General features: G+C 42.7%; 1 protein-coding gene across 3 annotated transcripts in view; it reads left to right on the forward strand.

The window, feature by feature from the left end:
- The window catches only part of LOC135197901 (dual oxidase 2-like), a 1,007,375-nt gene extending 988,399 nt beyond the window's left edge, over nt 1-18,976 (forward strand). For all 3 annotated transcript variants that reach the window (XM_064225123.1, XM_064225124.1, XM_064225125.1), the window contains 2 exons: nt 1,548-1,673; nt 17,710-18,976. In XM_064225123.1, coding sequence (XP_064081193.1) covers nt 1,548-1,673; nt 17,710-17,835 — 252 coding nt within the window. In that variant the 3' untranslated portion in view covers nt 17,836-18,976. The remainder of the gene's footprint in view (nt 1-1,547; nt 1,674-17,709) is intronic.
- The last annotated feature ends 3,141 nt before the right edge of the window (nt 18,977-22,117 follow it).

Below are 22,117 nucleotides of genomic sequence, written 5' to 3' on the forward strand. Positions count from 1 at the left end.
CTTTTATGTTCCAAATCACTCAAGAAATAAAGGTCCTGCAGTGGTGGAAGTTAAGAGACAGGCTTGTAGAAGGGAGATCTCTCCTTCCGCTGAGCCCCAACCTTGTGTTCTTTTCAGACGCATCAGATCAAGGTTGGGGAGTGATTTTAGGGGAAAGGGAAGTATCAGGCATTTGGAATGCACAACAAAAGTGGCATGTAAATCGGAAGGAATTGACCACCATCCAATGGGGGTTGTTAAAATTTGTGGATGAGGTCCGCAATAAAGTAGTATTGGCGATAAATTCAGACAGTACGACAGCACTCTCGTAAATAAGAAAACAAGGAGGGGCCCACTCGTTTTCTCTTTGCGAGACTGCAAGAACCCTGCTGTTATGGGCGAATTTGGAATCAGACCACATTACTAACAAGGTTTGTTCAGGGGAAAACTCAATGTACTCGCTGACGAACTAAGCTGCAGGAAGCAGGTCCTTCACACAGAATGGATGATGAACCCAGTGGTATGCCTCAAATTATGGAAACTCTGGGGAAAATCGATGGTAGATCTGTTTGTCACAGCAAGAAACGATCATCTCCCCCTTTATCGTCTCCCCCTTTACTGTTCACCAACCCCTGACCTTAAAGCATGGGCAACTGATGCGATGCTTATGGACTGGTTGAACAAGGATTTGTACGCTTTTCCTCCTTTCAAGATGGTGAGAGAAGTCATCAACTAATTCAGAATACACCACGTTTTGATGACTCTCATTGCTCCATTCTGGCCAGCGCAGAAATGGTTCCCAGATCTTTTAGACCAACAAGCATTTGCATGGATGCTAGCACTAAGTACATATTTTATATTCGTTGATTTTTTAAAGATATGTGCATATCCATGGATCCCACCTCCTACAATGTGGGATTCAGATATGTAACTACTTGGTAAGTTGCATACATAAAAATGACATTTTTATAATAAAATAAGATTATATGTATAGTACTTACCAAGTAGTTACATGATCAAAGCCCGCCCTCCTCCCCTCACATGGATAGTAGGGCATACACAACTGATTGTCGTGCGATGTTGGTTCCTTACTTCCCCGATAGTGGGCGGGGGGTATCACCTGACCAAAACAAACTAGCACTACTGCAAATTTCAAAAATTTTAGCTGCCAATGGTTTAGAAACTATAGCTATGTAACTGCTTGGTAACAAAGTATACATCAAATCTTATTTTATTATAAAAATGTCATTTTTATTAGTATTAAATGACTAGGCTAGCAAAATGGTAATAATTTATGTTTTTCAAGTGCCAAGGACCCATAAGAAATTCTAGATTAAATTAATGGCAATCATAAATTTAGCTTGCAAAATTTGACTTGAATATTTAGTAATTAATTGCCTTTCTGAGGTACAGTAAACATTTATTCTAAAGTTGTAATCTCTACATTACTTTTATTTTCATAGTGTGGCTACAATAAGGAATATTTACCACTGCATTGAGTGCATAATTGTCCTTATGCCTTATGCTTATTTATTTTATTATTGCAAAACACACATTTCTCTTTGCAGTACTTGGCAGAGCAGCATTTCCAGAGACTGTCTGGGACATCTTTGTTCACTGGACTTAGAGCTATTACACATTTTGGCCGCCCAGATTTTGAGTTGGTATTCAAGTCTATCCAAGACAACTGCAATGTAAGAAGAGCACATAAATTCAAGTTTACCTTTTTTTTAATCCAAGTAACTTTTATTTGAAACTACTTTGTTATTTTGTTATTAAGTAAAATGTTTGTCAACTGAAGCAATAAAGGAAGATTTTTCAATTCTTCTTGGGACAATCTCGAGATGTACGCCTTCCCTCTGTTCTGCCTGATCCGTCAAGTTTTGAACAGAGTACGTAATGAGTTCTTGAAATCTCAGGATTACTATGATGGCCCCTCTGTGACCTCAAGCGGAGTTGTTCCCGGACCTTCTGTCTCTTCTGTCAGAAGTTCCAAGAGAAATTTCTCTTCTGTCAGAAGTTCCAAGAGAAATTCCCCCATGGCGACAGCTCCTTTGCCTACCTCATGTGGAAAGGCTTCACCAGTCAGTAGAGTCTCTATCTCTTCATGGCTGGAGACTATTGAGTATCTCCTCCGAGTGAGAGGTTTTTCTCGAAAGACTGCGGGCCTGATGTCTGGCTATCTCAGGAAATCTTCGTCAGCAGTTTACCAGGGGAAATAGACAATCTACTGTGATTGGTGTCATCGCCTTGGTTTCTCTCCACTCAGAGCTTGTGTTCAGCAGATAGCTGATTTTCTGATCTTCCTCAGTGTTGAGAAAGGCCTTTCTGCTTCAGCTGTCAGAGGCTACAGAGTGGCCTCGGGCTTGGTTTTGCGCCTGAAAGGCGTGGACATCTCTTCACCCTGCGAAATCTCCTTGTTGTTCAAGAGTTTCGAACTGTCCTGTTCACCAAGATAACTCAAGTCTCCTGCATGGTATCGTTCTCTCATCCCGAGAAGTCTCATTAGAGCTTCATTTGAGCCATGTCGGTCATCAGACAGGGATCAGAGTCTGAAGACAGTTTTCCTGTTGGCCTTGGCTTCTTCGAAAAGAACTGGGGAGCTTCATGCCCTAAGTTATGATGTTAAACACACTAGGGTTGGGGGTCTTTGGCTTTCGAATTTGTCCCGGAATTCATGGCCAAGACCCAGAATATCTTGCTGCATGACAGATTTGCCTCGTTTTCTATTCCCTCACTGAATGATTTTGTGGACAACGATCCACAGGAGCTCTTGCCTTGCCCTGTCAGAGCACTGTAGTGCTATCTAAGAGGACTCGTTACCTAAGACCTAGGTATCGTAGACTTTTTGTTAGCACAGGCCAGTCCAGAAGGGAAGTGTTCAAGAACACATTTTCATTCTGGTTGCATGAGGCAATTAAACATGCTTACTCCTCACATACTAGTTCTGTCAAAGAGTCTGTGCAGGCTAGAGCACATGACATCAGAGGTATAAGTTTCTCAGTGGCCTATATGAAGAACTTGTCTATTCATAGAATTTTGAGCACTGGCTCTTAGCTACATCAATCCACGTTCACTTTCTTTTACCTAAAGGATGTTGCCCACAGGTCCTTGGGCACTTTTTCCTTGAGTCCGGTGGTGGCTGCCCAAGTTGTGTAACTCACCCAGTGCCCCTGGCGGGACAGTTTTTATCTTACCTAAGGTGATTGCGGAAGAGAGAATGAATGAGTTGGCTGGCCTCTTTCTTTCTCTTTTATTCTTTCTTCTTCCTACGGACAGGTCTTAGAATAGACAAGTCATATGCTGGATTGGTCTGATAGGCGAGTACGGTGGTCATACTGGTGGTGTTTTTTTTTTTTTAGTATACAATAGACATATTTGCTATTCAGTAGCAAGTATTCCTCTCCCTAGTAAGGGGAGTGAGGAGTGGTGACAAGCCCCTGTGGCTTGCATGATTTGTTGCTTGAACAGGCAAGTTTTCTTTATCTTCTTGGAATGCAGTGAACCTGGTCATATATCATTGTGTTTCAACCCAGACAGCTGTGTTTTTAAATATCCGATTGTTTATTCTCTCACGGGTTTGGACCCCCTTTAGAAAATTCTTCTTGTGGAAGGTAGGGAAACTTTTTTTTAATTTTTTTCTTTAACCATGTGCTTTTGCATATCTACATCTTTCTATTGATTTTTTTTTTTTTTTTTAAATTGGCCAACCTCAAAGTTTACCCAGCCTGAGGAGCTGCATATCAATATATTTACCTGTCCAGTAAGGGTTAATAATAGGATAATCGTCTTGCACCAACTGGAAACCGGTTAAAAACAATCAATGATTGTAAAGTAAGGAATCTGTGGCTCCTGGCAACTCAACGTATACGACTTACACTACTTGGAGGGAGGTACCTCCCTCCAAGTAGTATAAGTCTATCCTATTGTTAAGACCAAAGGTTTGTCCACGTATGAACAAATGACACATGTTTTTAATCAATTTCATACATAACTAACCTGAGGTCTTAACATTTACTGCCCACCTCTAGCCACCCCTCTCTCTTTTCCTGGGTTGGGAGAAGGACTGATGCATCACGGGGTTCTATGCCTGGTCAGTGACCAGCTTCCACTTCATATACGTTGAGTTGCCAGGAGCCACAGATTCCTTACTTTACAATCGTTGATTGTTTTTAACCGGTTTCCAGTTGGTGCAAAAAGATTATCCTATTATAAACCCTCACTGGACAAGTAAATATATCGATATGCAGCTCCTCAGGCTGGGTAAACTTTGAGGTCGGCCAATTTACACACAAAAAATCAATAGAAATATGGAGGAGTTATGGAGTTCCATTTGACAACATCTGTGTGAGAGAGAGAGAGAGAGAGAGAGAGAGAGAGAGAGTGTGTGTGTAATTGCTGTATGGATAGTTAATGACTGAATTGGTTGTTGGTAGGTTCTGGGCTGTCTGCTGGTGCTGTTGATTGTTAGAGTTCTGTGTTTTGAGTGAGTTTTTCGTCAGTCTTGGGTTAGAGCCTGTGACAGCCAGTAGTGTTAGCAGCAGTGTGTTGAAGGCATTTTGGTCATATAAGTTGTTTTGTTGATTTGTTTTTAGTTATTGTTGAGTTAGTGTTGTTTGCTTAGAGTTGTTGTGCCTGTGCTGTTGTCTTTGTTGTTGTTTGATTTCTTGGTGTTGTTAGTGGGTGTCTGTGTTGCCTTTTGTTTTGTGTTGTTGTTTTTGTGTTAGTGATTGGTTGTGCAGTGGTCTTTTGTTGTGGTTGCATTCCTTGGTTGTTGTTGTGTTCCTTGTTGGTTTGTTGTGTTGTTGAGTTGTGGTTGTGTTCATTGCTTGTTGCTGTGTTGTTGAGTTGTGGGGTTGTGGTCCTTGGGTGTTGTGTTGAGTTATGGTCCTTGGTTGTTGTTGTTGTTGTTGTGTTGTTGGGTTGTGGCTCTTGGTTTTGGCTTGTGGTTGTTTATATCTCTGTGACCTCGACCAGTGGACAGCACAGGATAGCCCTGGAATATCTGGAGTTGGTAAGTACATGTGTTTTTTTTTTTTTTTTTTTTTTTTTTTTTGTATAGGTGTAGGTCAATTGTCCTGCTGTATTTTGTTGTGTAAAGAAGAAAGTGTGACTGGGGGTGGGTTTGGCAGCTGGATCGATTAGGTTAATGTGGGGAGGGTTTTGCCATTTGTTTTTTTCTAGCTTGTGATCCCGCCACATTATTTTTTGGTGCCCAAACAGGGACTGTTGGTGCGGCAGCTGCAGGGCAATTGGGGTAGTGAGTTGTGTGATTGGTGGAGAAAGTGAGGATGGAAGGGTTGAAGGAGATAGAGAGGCTGAAGGGGGAGTTACGGTTGGCGAGGGAAGCTAAGGGAAGGTTGGAAGGGGAGAATGAGAGGTTGAGGGTAGAGTGTAAGGAGCAGAAGAGGGAGTCAGAGGAAATGAGAGGAATGCTAAGGAGTGCGAAAGTGGAAATGAAAGAAGAGATGAAAGGAGCTGAAGAGAGAATGGTTGAGAAAATGGATGAAAAATTGGGGGTAATGATGAATGCAGTGCAAGAGCTGATGCCAGAAATGATGAAGGGATTCGTGGGAGAGGGAGCTGTAGAAGGTGGGTCTTGTGATGGGCTAGGAGTGGTAAAGAAAGTGAAAGAGCGAGTGGATGAGAGTACGAGTGACGAAGGTGATTTGGTTGTGATAGGTAAGGGAAATAAGGGGAAGACACAGGATAAGGATAAACCTGAGGACAAGAATAAGAAGGGGGCTGAGGAAAAGAAGACTAAAGGAAAGAAGGTTAGTAAGGGTGACGGACAGGATGAGATTAGGACAGAATACATTGGGGAAAGGGCTGAGAGTGATTTGGATAGCAGAGAGTGGAAACAGGTAGGTAGAAAGAAGAAGGGTAAGAAGAACGTAGTCAGGGGTATGGACATGAGTATGGAAGTGGATTCGCTGTATTCGGAAGAGGGAAAGAGGGGTCAGAATGGAAGTAGCGAAAGTGAGAGAGAGAGTGAGCAAGAGGTACGAAAGGCTGTGTATATGAGAGAGGTACCCCGATGTGCACAATATGAGGAATATGGTAGTAGGGACATAGGGGACTTTTTTAAAGAATATGAGAGGTATTGTGAGGCAAAGTATGGGGATAACAAGAGAGTCTGGGCAAGAGAGTTAGGTAGCTTTTTGACGGGATTCTTGTTGAGTATGTATGGAGTAATGATGAGTGTAGGAAATGTGCCGTATGAAAGTGTAAAAGCTAGGATTGTAGAGCAGACAAAGAGGATAAAGAGTAGCGTTAGATATAGGAGAAAGCAAGATTTTGAAAAGGCAAGAAGGAATGTTGGTGAGTCGTTGTCATCGTATGTATGTAGGTTAGAAACATTAGCCAGGAAAAAGTTTGGGGACAAAGGGATAAATGAGTGTAAGGAGTTAGAGCGAAAGTTGTTGGCGACTGTACCAGAGAGTGTATATGAGTTTATAAATCTGAAACATAAGGAGAAAATACGATGGACGAATGAAAAGTTAACATGGAACGACATTTTAGAAATAGAGGATTACGAGTTAGATAGGTGTATGAAAGAGAGTAGAAGTGTTAGTGTTAGGACTGAAGTAGCTGAGGTTGTACCAGAGTTTAGAAGCTATAGGGAGGCAGTTTTGGAAGGGCCGAGGCGAATGTCAGAGCGAGTGGTAGATAGGAGTATTAGGGCAAGTAACGTGAGTATAGTTAGCCCAAAAAGAGATAGGAGTGCAAGTGTTGGAAGAGTAGGGTCAGTTAGTTGTGAGCGAGAGCAGCAGCAGTGTTATAGATGTGGTAAGCCAGGACACAGGAAGAATGAATGTCGTTGGGCGTTTGGAGCGTGCTTTGGGTGTGGGCAAACAGGGCATTTGGTGAGTGAGTGTAAGAAAGATAGGGATATTAAATGTTATAGGTGTGGACAGGTAGGGCATATAGCTAGTGGATGTCGGGGTACCCGTATGAACATAGTTTGCGGCAACTGCGGGAAGAACGGGGATTATGCTAGGATGTGTAAAGAACAGCGTGCAAAATGTGTTGAATGTGGAATGGAAGGTCATGTGGCGAGAGTGTGTAGGCAAAAGAGGATGAGTCAGGCTGGGAATTCGGGAAACTAAGTGAAAAGGGGATTCAGTTGGGTGGGTCCTCTAGTGTGCGGCAGTATGTTCAGGAGAATGTGATGAGTGGGTGGTTGAAAGTGAATAAATGTGAGCCGAGTGTCAGCGAGCAAGTGGGTCTGGAAGATCGGCAGTTAGTGTAGGTTGAGTATGGAAGAAAGCGGAAGAAGGTAAGGAAAGGGAATGAAAGGGAGAAACGTGAACTGCATGATAGAGGGGTTAGTGTTAGGGTAAAAATGGTGGATAAGGCATGTAATACAGATGGCTTTGAGGGGAGGAATGATACATATAGCGTGTGTGGGTTTGAATTGACAGGGTTTAGTGAAGTTTCACGGGAAGGGAATCAGGTGGTAAGGATGTAGTTGGCAGTATGAATGAGTCTCTTTGGGAGTTTGGCAGAGTGTAAATGAAGTAAGTGATTTGGTGGCAGAGTTACGAGAGATGTTCGGACAAGAGTTAGATGGGGTAGATGAGATAGTGAATGGGATTTGGGGGGATGGTAGTGAGGGAGATAGTAATGGTAGTCTGACTGGAAGTGATCTGGGAGAAGTTGATGGCGGTGTAACTGAGAGTGTGTATGAGGGCCCTCAAACAAGATCCAGGAGACCTGCATCTGAGCATCCGTGGGTGTTGCGGAAGGCTATTTAGTGTGGGTGTTGTGAGTGAAAGGCGACATTGTCAAATGTAACAGGGGAGGAAATATGGAGGTGTTATGGAGTTCCATTTGACAACGTCTGTGTGTGTGTGAGAGAGAGAGAGAGAGAGAGAGAGAAAGAGAGAGAGAGGGAGAGAGTGTGTAATTGCTGTATGGATAGTTAATGATTGAATTGGTTGTTGGTAGGTTCTGGGCTGTCTGCTGGTGCTGTTGATTGTTAGAGTTCTGTGTTTTGAGTGAGTTTTTCGTCAGTCTTGGGTTAGAGCCTGTGACAGCCAGTAGTGTTAGCAGCGGTGTGTTGAAGGCATTTTTAGTCATAATTTGTGTTTTGTTGATTTGTTTTTAGTTATTGTTGAGTTAGTGTTGTTTGCTTAGAGTTGTTGTGCCTGTGCTGTTGTCTTTGTTGTTGTTTGATTTCTTGGTGTTGTTAGTGGGTGTCTGTGTTGCCTTTTGTTTTGTGTTGTTGTTTTTGTGTTAGTGATTGGTTGTGCAGTGGTCTTTTGTTGTGGTTGCATTCCTTGGTTGTTGTTGTGTTCCTTGTTGGTTTGTTGTGTTGTTGAGTTGTGGTTGTGTTCATTGCTTGTTGCTGTGTTGTTGAGTTGTGGGGTTGTGGTCCTTGGGTGTTGTGTTGAGTTATGGTCCTTGGTTGTTGTTGTTGTTGTTGTGTTGTTGGGTTGTGGCTCTTGGTTTTGGCTTGTGGTTGTTTATATCTCTGTGACCTCGACCAGTGGACAGCACAGGATAGCCCTGGAATATCTGGAGTTGGTAAGTACATGTGTGTATAGGTGTAGGTCAATTGTCCTGCTGTATTTTGTTGTGTAAAGAAGAAAGTGTGACTGGGGGTGGGTTTGGCAGCTGGATCGATTAGGTTAATGTGGGGAGGGTTTTGCCACTTGTTTTTTTCTAGCTTGTGATCCCACCACAGAAAGAGGAAGATATGCAAAAGCACATGGTGAAAGAAAAAAAAATTCTAAAATCTTAATCAATAGAAAGAAAAAAATTTTTAAAAACTTTTCCCTACCTTCCACAAGAAGTTGAACATGGCTATTTACAACCCCTTTAACAAGAATCATAAATTTTACCAACTTATATGTTTTTTCTACTAAATAATTTTATTTTATTTTGTAGCTCAAACAATATCAAAACATAAGAAATAAAATCATTAACAAATTCTTAGCATATTTGTTGAAAAATATTTATGTAAATTTACCGTGAACGAAAATTCAGTAACCTTTTTTTATTTTTGTTTTTACTAATATTTCTTTGCAGTTTTCTTTGCCAAATTAAGGGATTTTGACGAAGGAAAAATCTATTTCTGGGCAAGTGCCTGTGTCGCCCAGTGAAATGTCCCTTTAGCACACATTTCTAAGGTATAAATATTGCTATAATACCAGAGAAAAAAGCTAATATGGAAATGCCAGAGTATTCTGGCTCGCTCACCTTATTTAAGGTGTCGGTATGGTTTCTAGGGCGAGTGAAACCACTACCAGAGGTCCTTTGCCATTTAGATTCATCCTTCTTCAATATCCCTCATCTACAGAGGAGCCGATCTAAGGCCCACTACTCGCTACCGTTACGGCTAGCGCCTCTGACATCATTCCTGCAGATAGCACCCAAGCTTGGGCCAAAAAGGGCGGGTAAAAGGAAAGGGTGGGATTTCATTGGGCGACACAGGCCCTTGCCCAGAAATAGATTTTTCCTTTGTCAAAATCCCTTTTCTGGGCTCAGCCTGTGTCGCTACGTGAAATAGTACCAGAGAAATGGCCATACAAGCTTGGAAAGAAGGAAGCACACAAGTAACATTATAGGATAATCAAAAACAATTAAGGTTAATTGCTATAATCTAATAATAAGGTTACAGAACAAGTAACAATAGAGCAAGTGGAGCCTTAATGCTAAATCAAAATACAAAAACAACACATACTTAAGAGTAAATAGCAAGGCTTAAATGTAAACTGTGACTAATCCTAGGAACAAAACAAAAGGAAACATCGCAATTATATACAACATGTGGCATCCAAGGTACAATATGGCTACATTGATGGCTGAGCTACGGCAAGAATGCTAGCGAGGCAGATAGGAAAGAGAGATATAAGTTATACTACTTACTACTAATTAAGCAGTGTCAGGGGAAACTGTGTTTCCGGCTGCCACTGCTGGAAATTTAAGGGCTTCTAAGGACTTAAGATAATGGTGTTTGAATACTGTCAGAGATTTCCAGCCTGTATACTTCTTCAGATCATCAAAATTCATATGTTGAAAATAATTAATATAGGTAGCTACTGCCCTAACATCATGTACCTGTGGGAAGGACTGTGGGTTGGCTTGTTTTATAAAGTATAAAATTTGCTGTCTAATTCCTTTTAAGGAAATGATGCCTCCCTTTTCCCTAATAAACAGAGGGCCTGAAGATCTTAGGGCAGTTCTACTTAGATATGCTTTTAGAGAAGAAACTGGACATGAGGACGGGTCCTGTGGAAGTGGGAGAATTTTCCGCGGGGCCCACCAGTGGGTCCTCATTCTTAGCTAGAAATTGGCGATCTAGAGAAAGTAACACTTCTCCTGAAGGGAGAAACTCTATATGACCTGATTTTCTAGATAGAGCCGACAGTTCGGAAATCCTGGCCCCTGAGGCCAGACTTAACAGGAATAATGTTTTCCATAGGAGAGCTAAATAGTCACATGAGTCATTATTAGTGTCTGAGGCCAATTTAAGGACATCACTTAAAAACCATGACACAGACTTGGGCCTCTCGGATGGTCTGAGTCTAGCACAGGCCTTAGGGATAGATGAAAAATAAGAATCTGTCAGATCTATTTTGAATCCAAACTGGAAGATCTTCTTAAGGGCAGACTTAGTAGTAGTAATAGTACTATCTGCTAAACCTTTCTCAAATAGTGTCCTGAAAAAGGATATGGCCAGATTCGTGGTCATGGTTTGTGCATTAGAGTCCCTTAGGAATACAGCTAGTTTTTTAACTGCTGAATCAGACTGACGCAAGGTCGATTCCCATTTATCAGATTCTAAGAATAAGAGGTTCTGGGGATCGATATTAGCATCTCTTTGTGCCGCAAACTTCATGAAGTCCATAAAGTTAGGGCTTTCTGAATTCCTGAGGAAGCGAACACAGTCTGCGTTTGCACTAGTTGTGATAGTTTGGGATTGTGGATCCGTTGAGGGCGGAGTCCCAATTCCAGTAGAAGTGGGAACCAATTGCTCTTGGGCCAATTGGGGGCTATTAGGGCAATGTGGCCTTTGAACGTCCTGAGTTTGTTCAGAACTTTCAAGAGAAGATTCACTGGAGGAAAGAGCTAAATCTTCTTCCATAGATTCCAGTCTATAGCCATGGTGTCCGTGGCATAGGACAGAGGGTCCAGGTTGGGGGCCACATAACAAGGGAGTTTGTGGTTCGACTTGGTGGCGAAGAGATCTACCTGAAGCCCTGGTACTAGGTGACAGACCCAACTGAATGACTCCTAGTCCAGGGACCACTCTGACTCCAGCGGGACTGAGCGTGATAGCGCGTCCGCTACTACGTTCCTTACGCCCACCAGATGAGTGGCAGACAGGAGCCATTTGTTCTTGTCTGCTAGTGAAAATATGGCTATCATGACATGGTTCACGTGGCTCGACTTGGAGCCTCCCCTGTTGATGCAGTCCACTACTACTGCACTGTCCAGCACCAGTTTGATATGAGATTTCTTGGCTGGATGAAGCTTTTTCAGGGTGAGGAACACTGCCATAGCTTCCAGTACATTGATATGAAGCTGGCGGAATGGTAGGGACCAGGTTCCCTGTACCTTTTTGTATTGTGAGTAGCCTCCCCAGCCGCTTAGTGATGCATCTGTGTGGATCACTAAAGCCAGCGGAGGGAATTGGAGCGGAATTGTCTTTGACAAATTCTTGATCTGCGTCCACGGGTGGAGTCTCTTTCGTAAGAATGCTGGGATAGGGGCTAGTTTGTCCCGGGATCTGTTGTTTGCTCTTGAACGCCAAACCCAGTTTATGTCCTTTAGTTTAGCTTTTAGAAGAATGTCCGTTACTGAAGCAAATTGGAGAGAACCTAAGATTCTTTCTTGGTTCCTCCAGGACGTCTGCTTGCACTTGAGAAATTGTCTGGTTGCTTTGGCTATTTCTCTCCTCTTAAACGGCGGAATTGATAGAGTGTGGGAGTTTAAGTCCCATTGAATGCCTAACCACTGGAAGCTGGACTCCGGTGTTAGCCGGGACTTGGTTTTGTTTATCTGGAAGCCTAGGTGTTCCAGAAACCGGATTACTTTGACCGTTGCTTTGCGGCATGCTTCGATGCTTGTGGCCCACACGAGCCAATCGTCCAGATAAGCTACTAGCATTATTCCTTGAGACCTTAGTTCTTGAACAACTGTCTCCGCCAGTTTTGTAAATATCCTGGGGGGCTACGTTGAGCCGGAACGGCATTACTTTGAAAGAGAAGGCCTGGTTTCCTAGTCTGAAGCCTAGAAATGGGCGGAAGTGTCTTGCTACTGGAACATGATAGTATGCATCTGTAAGATCTATAGAGGTGGTGACGGCCCCACGGGGAAGTAAGGTCCGCACCTGTGAAATGGTCAGCATCTAGAACTTGTTGCAACGAATGAATAAGTTCAGACAGGACAAGTCTAGAATTATTCTTCATTTGTTTGAGCCTTTCTTTGGCACGCTGAACAAGCGACCTTGAAATTTTAAATGCTTGACTCTTGACACTACTCCTTTTTGAAGAAGTTCCTGAGAGTGCTCTACCAATCCGCTGTTGGTTGTTGATGAAAGGTGTTGGATGGAGGGGGACCTTTGAGCCAACTCCATCCTAGACCTTTGAACACAATGCTTTGGGCCCATTTGCTGAACCTCCAACGGTGACGAAAGAGGAACAGTCTCCCTCCTACCTGGGGATTCTCACTGGTTTGAGGAAGGGCGTGCACCACGTTCTCCTCGGGAACCCTTGCCTTGGTTGGAGGCTCTTCCGCCGCCCCGTTGACGGAAGGCGCCTCTAGCTCTGCTACCCCTGCCAAACCTGTTGAAGGGCTGAAAGGACTGGCTTTCAAACACTGGGTTGTAGGCAGGGGAGACAGTGTAGGAGGTCGAAGCCTGTGCCTGTTGCGGCGATTGTGTCAGCAGCACAAACTGCTGCTGTGGCTGCCACTTAGAAGTTAAAGGTTGCGGTATTGTGATACCGGAACCGCTTGCACTAGAGTCTGCTGTTGAGGAGCCTGGAAAGGCTGGAATTTCCTAGGCTTCTTTTTCGATTTGGGATTCGATCCCACTGACTCCGGTTTGCATTTGGTGACCAGTCCCCAGCGAACCCTTAGACTCTGATTGAATCTGACTCCCTCGCAGTGAACTTCGTTCACTACAGAGGCCGGGAAGATGTCAGAGACCCAAATGGATGAGGCTAAAAGCTTGTTAGGCTCATGGCGGATCGTGGCCTCCGCCAGTACATGTTTCCTACAATTTCGTCTAGCTATGAGGAAATCATACAAGTCACATTGCATCGAGTACAAAAGTGACTTGACAATGATCTTGAATAACGGCTCTTCTCCGTAGATTAGAGCCGATACTTCCGTCATCACTAGCGAATTGAGGGACCTGCACAGCCTCATCCTGGCATCATACTCAGTCTGGATGAGGTTGTCTGACAGCCTGGGCAATCTCTCGCTGAATAGAGTGATGGCGCAGTCCCACTTCAGCTTACCCACTGAAAAGGTGGCCGGAAGATCTACCCAGTGATCGTCAGTTCCGGGGAGCAGGAGGGAAGTTGGTTCTGTCTCCTGGAGCTGGGGCATGGGTTCGTCCTTCATCGCGGCTTGCAAGGTCAATTCTGCCACCTTCGATGTGAACGAGATGGGTGTCTCCTCGTCCACGGTGAAGATCGTGAAGGGGCTCTTAAATGCAGTAACCTTGGTGTTGATACACTGCCACTCCTCCAGGTTATGCAACCATGCCTGCTGCGCCTGATCCCGGGAGAGAATTACTGTCTCTTTCGGGACCTTGTGTTCCCTTCTCATAGCAGACATAGCCTATGAAAGGGGGCTGTAATCCTTGCAGATGGAACTCGAAGTCCTCAATCCTTCGAGTTCCACAGCCCTCGATCGTCAGCATGCCGTCCACATAAGGAGCATAAGAAGCAACCCTCCAAGGGTTGTTCGGGGTAAAGGCAGGAAGGGTAGACGAGTCCGGCATCAGCAAGCTATGAGCTGCCAGGCTGGACTGTGGAAGTCCTGTCAACGCGTTTTCACGGAGACCTGCAATGAATTTCTCCTGGGTAACCAGCCTATCCGAAATAGCCCGGATAGACTGCCCTGACTCCTCCAGAGAAGATGAGAGTTGCACGAACATCTCTTGGAACTTGGATTGTACCAAGTTCCCGACTATGCTACCCATCTGCTGCATAATATTGGCCGAAATATTTGCAGAGAAGGTGTCTGGGTCAAAAGGGGAAGGTTCTACCTTCTCCTTATGAGTCCTGGGTCTGGCTCCCTTGGAGGTTGATGCCTCAGGGTCGGAGGGGAAGGGCTGAGCCATCTCCTTAGAAGACTTAGACCTCGAGCCTTTAGAGTAAGAAGTCAGCTTAGCCTTGTCAGCTCCAGGATGGTGAGCTGGAGACTTACGGGCAAGGCTGTTACCTGACTTCTTTGACAGGGACTTCTGCAGCATTTTAAAGCCTCGTTTGCCTTTGACTTTAGGGATCACCAGGGCAGACTTCGGTCTGACCGACTGAATCCCCCCGGTGAATCCCTGGAAAGAGGTTGAAGTAGAAGGGGAAGAAGCTCTAGATGGGCTCAAGGAAAGCCCTTGAGCCTCTACAGTACCTGCCTCACTCACATTCTTACCTGTGCCCATGCCTTCCACCGTCATGGGCTCAAGGTCCAGGTCTAGGGCAGCTACTTCCTTGGTGACCTCCTGCGTCGCCACCTCCTCTGAGGGCTGGGAAACTTCCTCCTGGATGGAAGCGATCAGGGGAGCCGCCGCTTCGGGGTCCACGTAGGAGGTACTCTTCCCACCAGGGAAGATGAGGGTGGCCATCTCCTTGGAGAGGATGTAGGGTTGGCCCTTGGTAACATTGCGGCCAAACCCACCAACCCAGGCCTTCAGGGTGGCAAGAGCAGTCTCTCGGATCGCTTGGACACCCTGAAAGAGAGGGTTAGTATTAATACTTAAGATTACTTAAATTAAACTATGACTTAACTTAATGGACATATCATAGACTATATCTGTCATTGGTACTCATTGCATTACTGTGTAGACTTTGAAACGCCACCCACCTCAGAGGAGACCTGGTCTACGAACTCGTAGCATATCAGGCAACTCTCATGGTGCCACACCAGGGACTCGTTGAAGTGGATCACGCAGGTGGCGTGGGTCCGGCAGACCTCGTGCCCCACAGGGGTCTTGCAGAACAGCATTACAGCCCGACTCCATACAATGGGTGACCTGTAAGTGAAATGACACATGAGTATCATCACTAACGTTCCGGACTAAGTCCGTGATTGTGATATGTCATAACACCGGAGTGTTCCGGTGTTAAAAGGTAACAAGGTTCAGTCTCTACCTGCTCTTTGACCGTGTATTGTGGCAAGTCATCCGACAGGATCTGTAGAATAGATTAAAACAGTGTGTCTCCGGCGATGCCGGAGAACAGTGTAGTCACTGAATCAGGAAGACCACCTAATCCATACGCCGGAGTGAGGAGTAGTCCGAACACAGGGTGAGGAGCAGGAGGTGACCACAAAACAGTGGAGTTTGATAACTCCGCCGTCTATAAACTTAAAACTAGGATAAGTTGGTGGATATCCCTAGAGGGGTAGCAGGGACTCCGCCAAACTTAAACTAAAGATAATGGATGTTATATATATGTAAAACCATGCATGCAAAAAGCGTACTCTTGTACGGAGGCCGGGGCCTCCTTAGCATATCACCAACCTAAAGCAGACCTGGCTGCGCCGGGGTCCTGATCCGCCAGAGCGGGAGGGGATGGTGACTAGCGGTAGGAGAACGCGACCCGAGAGCCGAGCCCAACCGAGCCTGGTGGCCAACCGAGGCTCGGCAGAGCAGGGTCCCCCCCTACTCTACTGGGGAGAACGGCAGGGAGCCGACCCGCTTGCCGAGAGCCCTCCAGCTACCTCCCCTGTCCCCCTCGAGAGAGGGAGGGAAGGGAGGATGCTCGGATCGGCTGCCTGAGACAGCGTGAGCGAGCGTACCTCCCCCCAAGGTGGGGGAAGAGAGGCTGGAAGGACCAACGCGGGGTGGCTCATACGCGGTCGCTTGGAACTCTCTCGGCCAGGTGGTTAACCACGCGATGAGAAAGGCCAGGCGATCAGAGGAGGCCTATAGGCCAGCCAAAGCCGTCTCGATGAACATGAGAAATACAAAATAAACATCCTATCCTAACAAGGGGGGAAAGGAAGAAAATTTTAGATGGTAGAGAAAGAGAAATGTCCTGGAGAAGCTGGGTCGAGCCAGCCGAGAAGGATGGACGAGCCTGGCGACTCCGAGCAGCTAGCCTATATGCCGTGACGAAAAAACGTGGGGCAGGCGGCCAGGGTGGCTTGAGGACAAGGGAGAAGAACCAGATTCCTTCGAAAGGGTGCCTAACGAAGAAGTAACCTGACAACTAAAATAAACATGCATGCATGAAATTCTAAGCTGAAAGGAAACGACGTAGGCTACGAGCTGAGTGTGAGCTCGGATAACATACCCGTGTGGATAAAGAATAAAACGTCAATAAATGCATCATCGCAATCATAAGAATGTACTGCTAAACAAGAATCGAGCCCAAATGGTATAGGGGACCGAATGGGGCACGAAACAAAGTAACACACGGGAGCAAGCCGCGAATGGCGGTGTGGGGACGGTGCCACATGGGACGCCATCCATAAAAACCTAAATAAATCGGTTAAACGTGCCCAGGGCAGTCCCTAAATGGTGTTAAACATTAATAGCAGTACTTAACTTGGATGCAGTAGAAGCTTGACGTTCCATGGCGAATAAAGAAGAATTCCGAAGAGAACACAACACAGAGCAGAAAAACTTGTGCGGTGTGGATCGTGCTATCGAAAGGAATGACGTCAGAGGCGCTAGCCGTAACGGTAGCGAGTAGTGGGCCTTAGATCGGCTCCTCTGTAGATGAGGGATATTGAAGAAGGATGAATCTAAATGGCAAAGGACCTCTGGTAGTGGTTTCACTTGCCCCAGAAACCATACCGACACCTTAAATAAGGTGAGCGAGCCAGAATACTCTGGCATTTCCATATTAGCTTTTTTCTCTGGTATTATAGCAATATTTATACCATAGAAATGTGTGCTAAAGGGACATTTCACGTAGCGACACAGGCTGAGCCCAGAAATTACATTTACAACAGACATACTATCATAAAAGATAAGAACAAAAACCAACTGCAACCCCTTGGTATATTATGAGGAAATTTACGATAAGACATCACATGAGACCGAGAGGCACTACATTTCCCCCTTGAAGTCCAAATCACTACTGCTTGCATAAACTGCCTAATCTTGATTTTAGCCAGTGTAAAAATTGCCATAAGTGAATTAAGGGCTAAGAAGTATTGGCACCTCTTTCCCGCACAATTCTTTCAAAATCGATGGGGCTTAATATTGTTTATCTACAGGATCAATCCATCCACCACCCCAAACCTGTTATTACTACTCCCAAGGATCAATCCATCCATTAAGGGTTAAGACCTCAGGTTTGTTAGCTATGAAAAATACAAATTTATTAAAAAAAAATTGTCATGTCAAGCCCTATGAGAGTTACCAAATTGATACTTATACATACTGTTTTTTCCTGTTCTGCATTGTTCATGTAATTCACAGTTCTAAGATTTAAGTCACTGTGGGACTTTTTTTTACCTCAAATGATCTGCTTTTTTAACTTTTAACTGATTTTATATACTTTATGTAATAGACTGTATTTTTGTTTGTGTATTTTACAGGCTAAAGTTATTGGTGTTTTTACCTGTGGCGCTCCTGCACTAAGTGAAGCTGTAGATCAAGCATGTCACAACTTAAATAGGCAAAGAACTTTTACTTGTTTCAAACACTATTATGAAAAATTTTGAGAATACATGGTTTAGAGAAAATCAGTTTTTTTTCTGGATATTATTTATACATGTTGACAGGTATGTGAAGTAGAAATAGCAGTTGTTCTTAATTTAGAAGATATTAATTTTTTTATTTCATTATTTGAATTGTAGAATAAAATTCAGTTGGTTTTGTTTTCCAGTATACCATAACTTCTTTATAAGTAATTCCTTAAATGGAAATTGCAATAGGTCAGTTAATTTCATTTTGCAAAGCAATTATAAATATTCTTTATTATAAATAGCTGTATGAAGCTATTTATTGTAAGATTATTCAGTATATTGCTAAATGCTGCAACATTTCCAGTTAAACAGAAATGCAATATGATTTTTATAATAGGACCTTAGTTTGAATTTTGGAAAATTAAGGCATAATATGCTGGCTTATTATCTTAACAAATCTGCCTTGAGTAACAAGGTCACGGTTAAAATTAGCTTGTAAATACAGTTTTGTTTTAGTATTCCTGTGCCATAAAATTGTAAACAGGAACATATATGAAGAGCTGTATATCAAAATAAGTTTTTAATTATATTTTAAGATTTGTGCATGCATGTGTATCAAATGTATGTAGATTATTCTCCCAACAATAAAAACATATGTATGCTGGTAGGAGATTGTGATAGTTGAATGAATGAGCACCAATCCTTGAAACCTGAGCCATGCTGGGAGACCTAGGTGAACATGAATGCTAGTATGAATTTCTCTACAGAAACATTATCTATTTGATGAAAGATATTAATTTAATTTGTAACTTAACATTACCTTAAAAAATGTTTTATGTTCTTTGGTGTAAAATTTAATACGCACAGTATTTATCAAAATCATGAACTGTAGTACAGCTGTCCCTTGAATTTTAGGTTTCTTAGTGACACTAGTTCCCTGTGAAAACTTAAAATCCATGAAGGATTCTTGACCCGAAAACCTAATGTCCTAATACAATGTTACTGTTGGCCATAAACTTTACCAATATGTTAGGTAAACAGTTAATTATTTACCAAATAATATACAATTCAGAATAGTACTGGACAATACATTACAGTATTTTATTAACAATTTATGGTTAGGGAGAGCAAATACATGTATACTGTACCTTTACCATAATAAATACAGTCAAACCTCGATTTTTGTACGCCTTTCTTTTCGTACGTTTCTGTTTTCATAAATTTTTTTCTAGTACTAAATTTTGTGTCTGTTATTGTACCTCTTGGGTTTTGTATACTCGGAAATGGTCCATCTGGGGTCCAGCGCATGACTGGGCCCCATATCGAGCACCCAAACAAAGCATCCCATCTTCTTTCGTGAACCATTCTGCTTTTGTGTTTGTTGTTTTTCTGCTTTTTTTTTATTCGAGTTTAACTGCTAAATAAGCCATCATGGGGCCAAAGAAAGTTCCAAGTGCTAGCTCTTCTGTAAAAAAAGGTGAGAAACACTATAGAATTTAATAATGAACTCGTAGCAAAGTGTTGGAGGAAGTTGCATGCCGATATCAGTGAGAAAATGCCTAAAACAATCACTGCTGTTAGAGAATTTAAGGACAGCAGTGGCTGGCTTGAAAAATTCAGAAAACAAATGGGTATACATAATGTGCCTACTTCAGGGATTAAGGACATGTCTGCAAAGTGGAATGATGTAAAAAATTTTGTGGAGAATTATCAACCCAACAAAGAAGTTGTAATCTGTGTCTCCAACATGTTTAATGACAATGCCGTGTTTTAACTTAAGGCAAATTTTAAAGAAACGCCAGAAAAAATGTCTCGACAGTTTTGTTGTGTTACAGGGGTCCAATAACTCTCAAGCTGGCCCTAATGACAGTAAAAAAACGAAGTGGGAAAGTAACCTCAGCTAGTGCCAGTAAAAAATGAAGAGAAGTAACCCAAGATACTTGGAAGTCCTGCTAGAGTGATATTGAACAATGATGAAAATAATGATACACAAAAGTAAACTGTTATCAGAAAGTTATTAAGTTATGCACATGGACTTAAAAGGCAAATGCGTATTAACTGGACTATCATTTGTTCCTTAAACAGAGATGGAGCATCATAACCACCACACCCCCTGCCCCCGTTAATATTTAACTTATGAGGCAGAGGAGTGGTTGATCTCTGAGCCTCTGTGATGGAAAGGGCAGATGAGGTGGATAGGCTGGGAAAGAGGGTATATTTGTGGGTTTGACTTTCAGGAAATAAACCAATTTCTGTTGGACTTCTTTCTCATTTCCTTTCTTTAAAAATTTATGTGATGCACCTATTTTTCAACATTGTAATTCTGTTCAACATCTTTTTCTGTTCATTTCTTTAAAAATTAATGCAGTGCACCTTTTTTTCAACCCTTTCCCTAACTTTTAAAGAATGTACCATCACTGGATCATGCATAAAAATAATCCATGACACCATGACACATGGAATTAAAAAAGTTGTAGAATATCAAAATATATCATATGAGGTAATTTACAGGCAGTCCTTGATTATCGGCGTTCTCAGTTATCAGCGATCCGGTGTTATGGTGCTCGCTTAGCACCATCAAATCAGCGATTTATGGCGGCGCCATAACAGGCAGAGTTCTGGGTATCGGCACCATACAGCGCCTTATGGCACAATAACATATCTAACAAGAGGCACCATAATGGTGCGTATGGCACCAATAACTATTGGCACCATAAATTATGGTGCCATAAAGCGCCGAGTGTAGGTTAGTGGCAGTTTTCGCTTTTCGGCACCCTTTGGGAACAGAACACCTCCTGATAACTGGGGACTGCCTGTATTAACTCCATAACATTAATAATACTGGAGATATATCAATTCATTTTTTTAGTAGTATTTCAATTTCAACATTGAAATATCTAAACAATAATAGACCACCAACCAAGAAGGGTCCCCATGCAAGGACCCCCTTCCATGACAGAACTAAACTGATTTTTTTTTAAAGCCTTGACATGTCTACTATGCAAATCTGAATGGTAACAGTGTATAAACTGGGATGCAATGTGTCATTTTGACATATGAAATAGGTACCCTCATCCATGACAGCTGTTCTGAAGCAATGTATAAAACGATGTAGGTCATCATATCTCTAGTTCTAATTATCATAGAATCATAATCTTGGTATCTAAATGTATGTTTTTCAGGTCAAGGAATCCATTGGTGAACTTTTTAGTCACCCATCACTGACCATTTTGAAGAAATTTGAGGTTTCATTTGCAAAAACTCATGTTTTATGTACGACTCGATGATATGTAACATTTCTATACATTTCACTTTTTCACCTTCAGTCTAAGGGATGGAAAATTTGTCTAATATTAAATCATGTCATTTAAAATTGTCCGATTTAATTTCAACTTTTTTCCAAATGCTACAAGAGGATTGAGAGTGAAGTATATATGTCAGACAGTGACAGGACTGATTCTACGTCTGGCAGACCCTCCAAGAAATGGAGGAGGACTATCAGTATTACATCAACATGCCTGAGTCCAGTGTGTGTAATTCATGTGCCAGGATTGAAAAAAAGACTAGTACGGTGAAATTAAACTATTCTCTTCCAAAGAAGATGCAGGAAACATTTCCTACACTACAGAAATTAAAAAGTAGCAAACTTGCTGAGCCGTTAACTTTTACAGAATGACAGATATCTACAATCAAATTCCTGACAAGTTATCATTTCATCATGGTTATTAGAGAGAATACTATTAAGAGGTTCGCTATGAATTTGAATCGCCTTGCTCAGAAAACAGACGAACAGTGTCTCCCATCTAGGGCCAAGAGAACATTTGGAGACAGTATAATCTTCACACTTGCTTGTGTATTTTGTAACTGTATTCTGTATCTCTGATAAACGATAGAAGATAAAAGTAAAAGGGTTTGGACTACTGAAGGCCTTTGTTAGTTTGAATTTGGAGGATCATAAGATCTGGAACAACAAGCCGAGTTGAAGAATGATGACTGTACTCACTAGGATCAGAGGCAAAGATCTGTTTGCATATGAAGCAAAGTATCATTGATCATGTAGAAAATTATACCATGTTCAAGATTCAATAAGTTGGTGAAGTGACAATGAAGAACAATGAAAAAGACAGCTGGCATTGGAAGAGTCTCACAGATTTGCTTTCAACAAAGTCTGCGAGGTCATGGAACAAGAGGTCCTCATCAGCAATAATTTTATGTTGAAACTTTATGACCTGAAGGAACTGTACATAACACACTTGGAAGAAACAGTTTCCCAATCCAGAAAATGGAGCCACAAAGCTTAAACACAAACTCCAAAATC

Source organism: Macrobrachium nipponense, chromosome 21 (genome assembly GCF_015104395.2).
Source record: "Macrobrachium nipponense isolate FS-2020 chromosome 21, ASM1510439v2, whole genome shotgun sequence".
NCBI lineage: Eukaryota > Metazoa > Arthropoda > Malacostraca > Decapoda > Palaemonidae > Macrobrachium > Macrobrachium nipponense.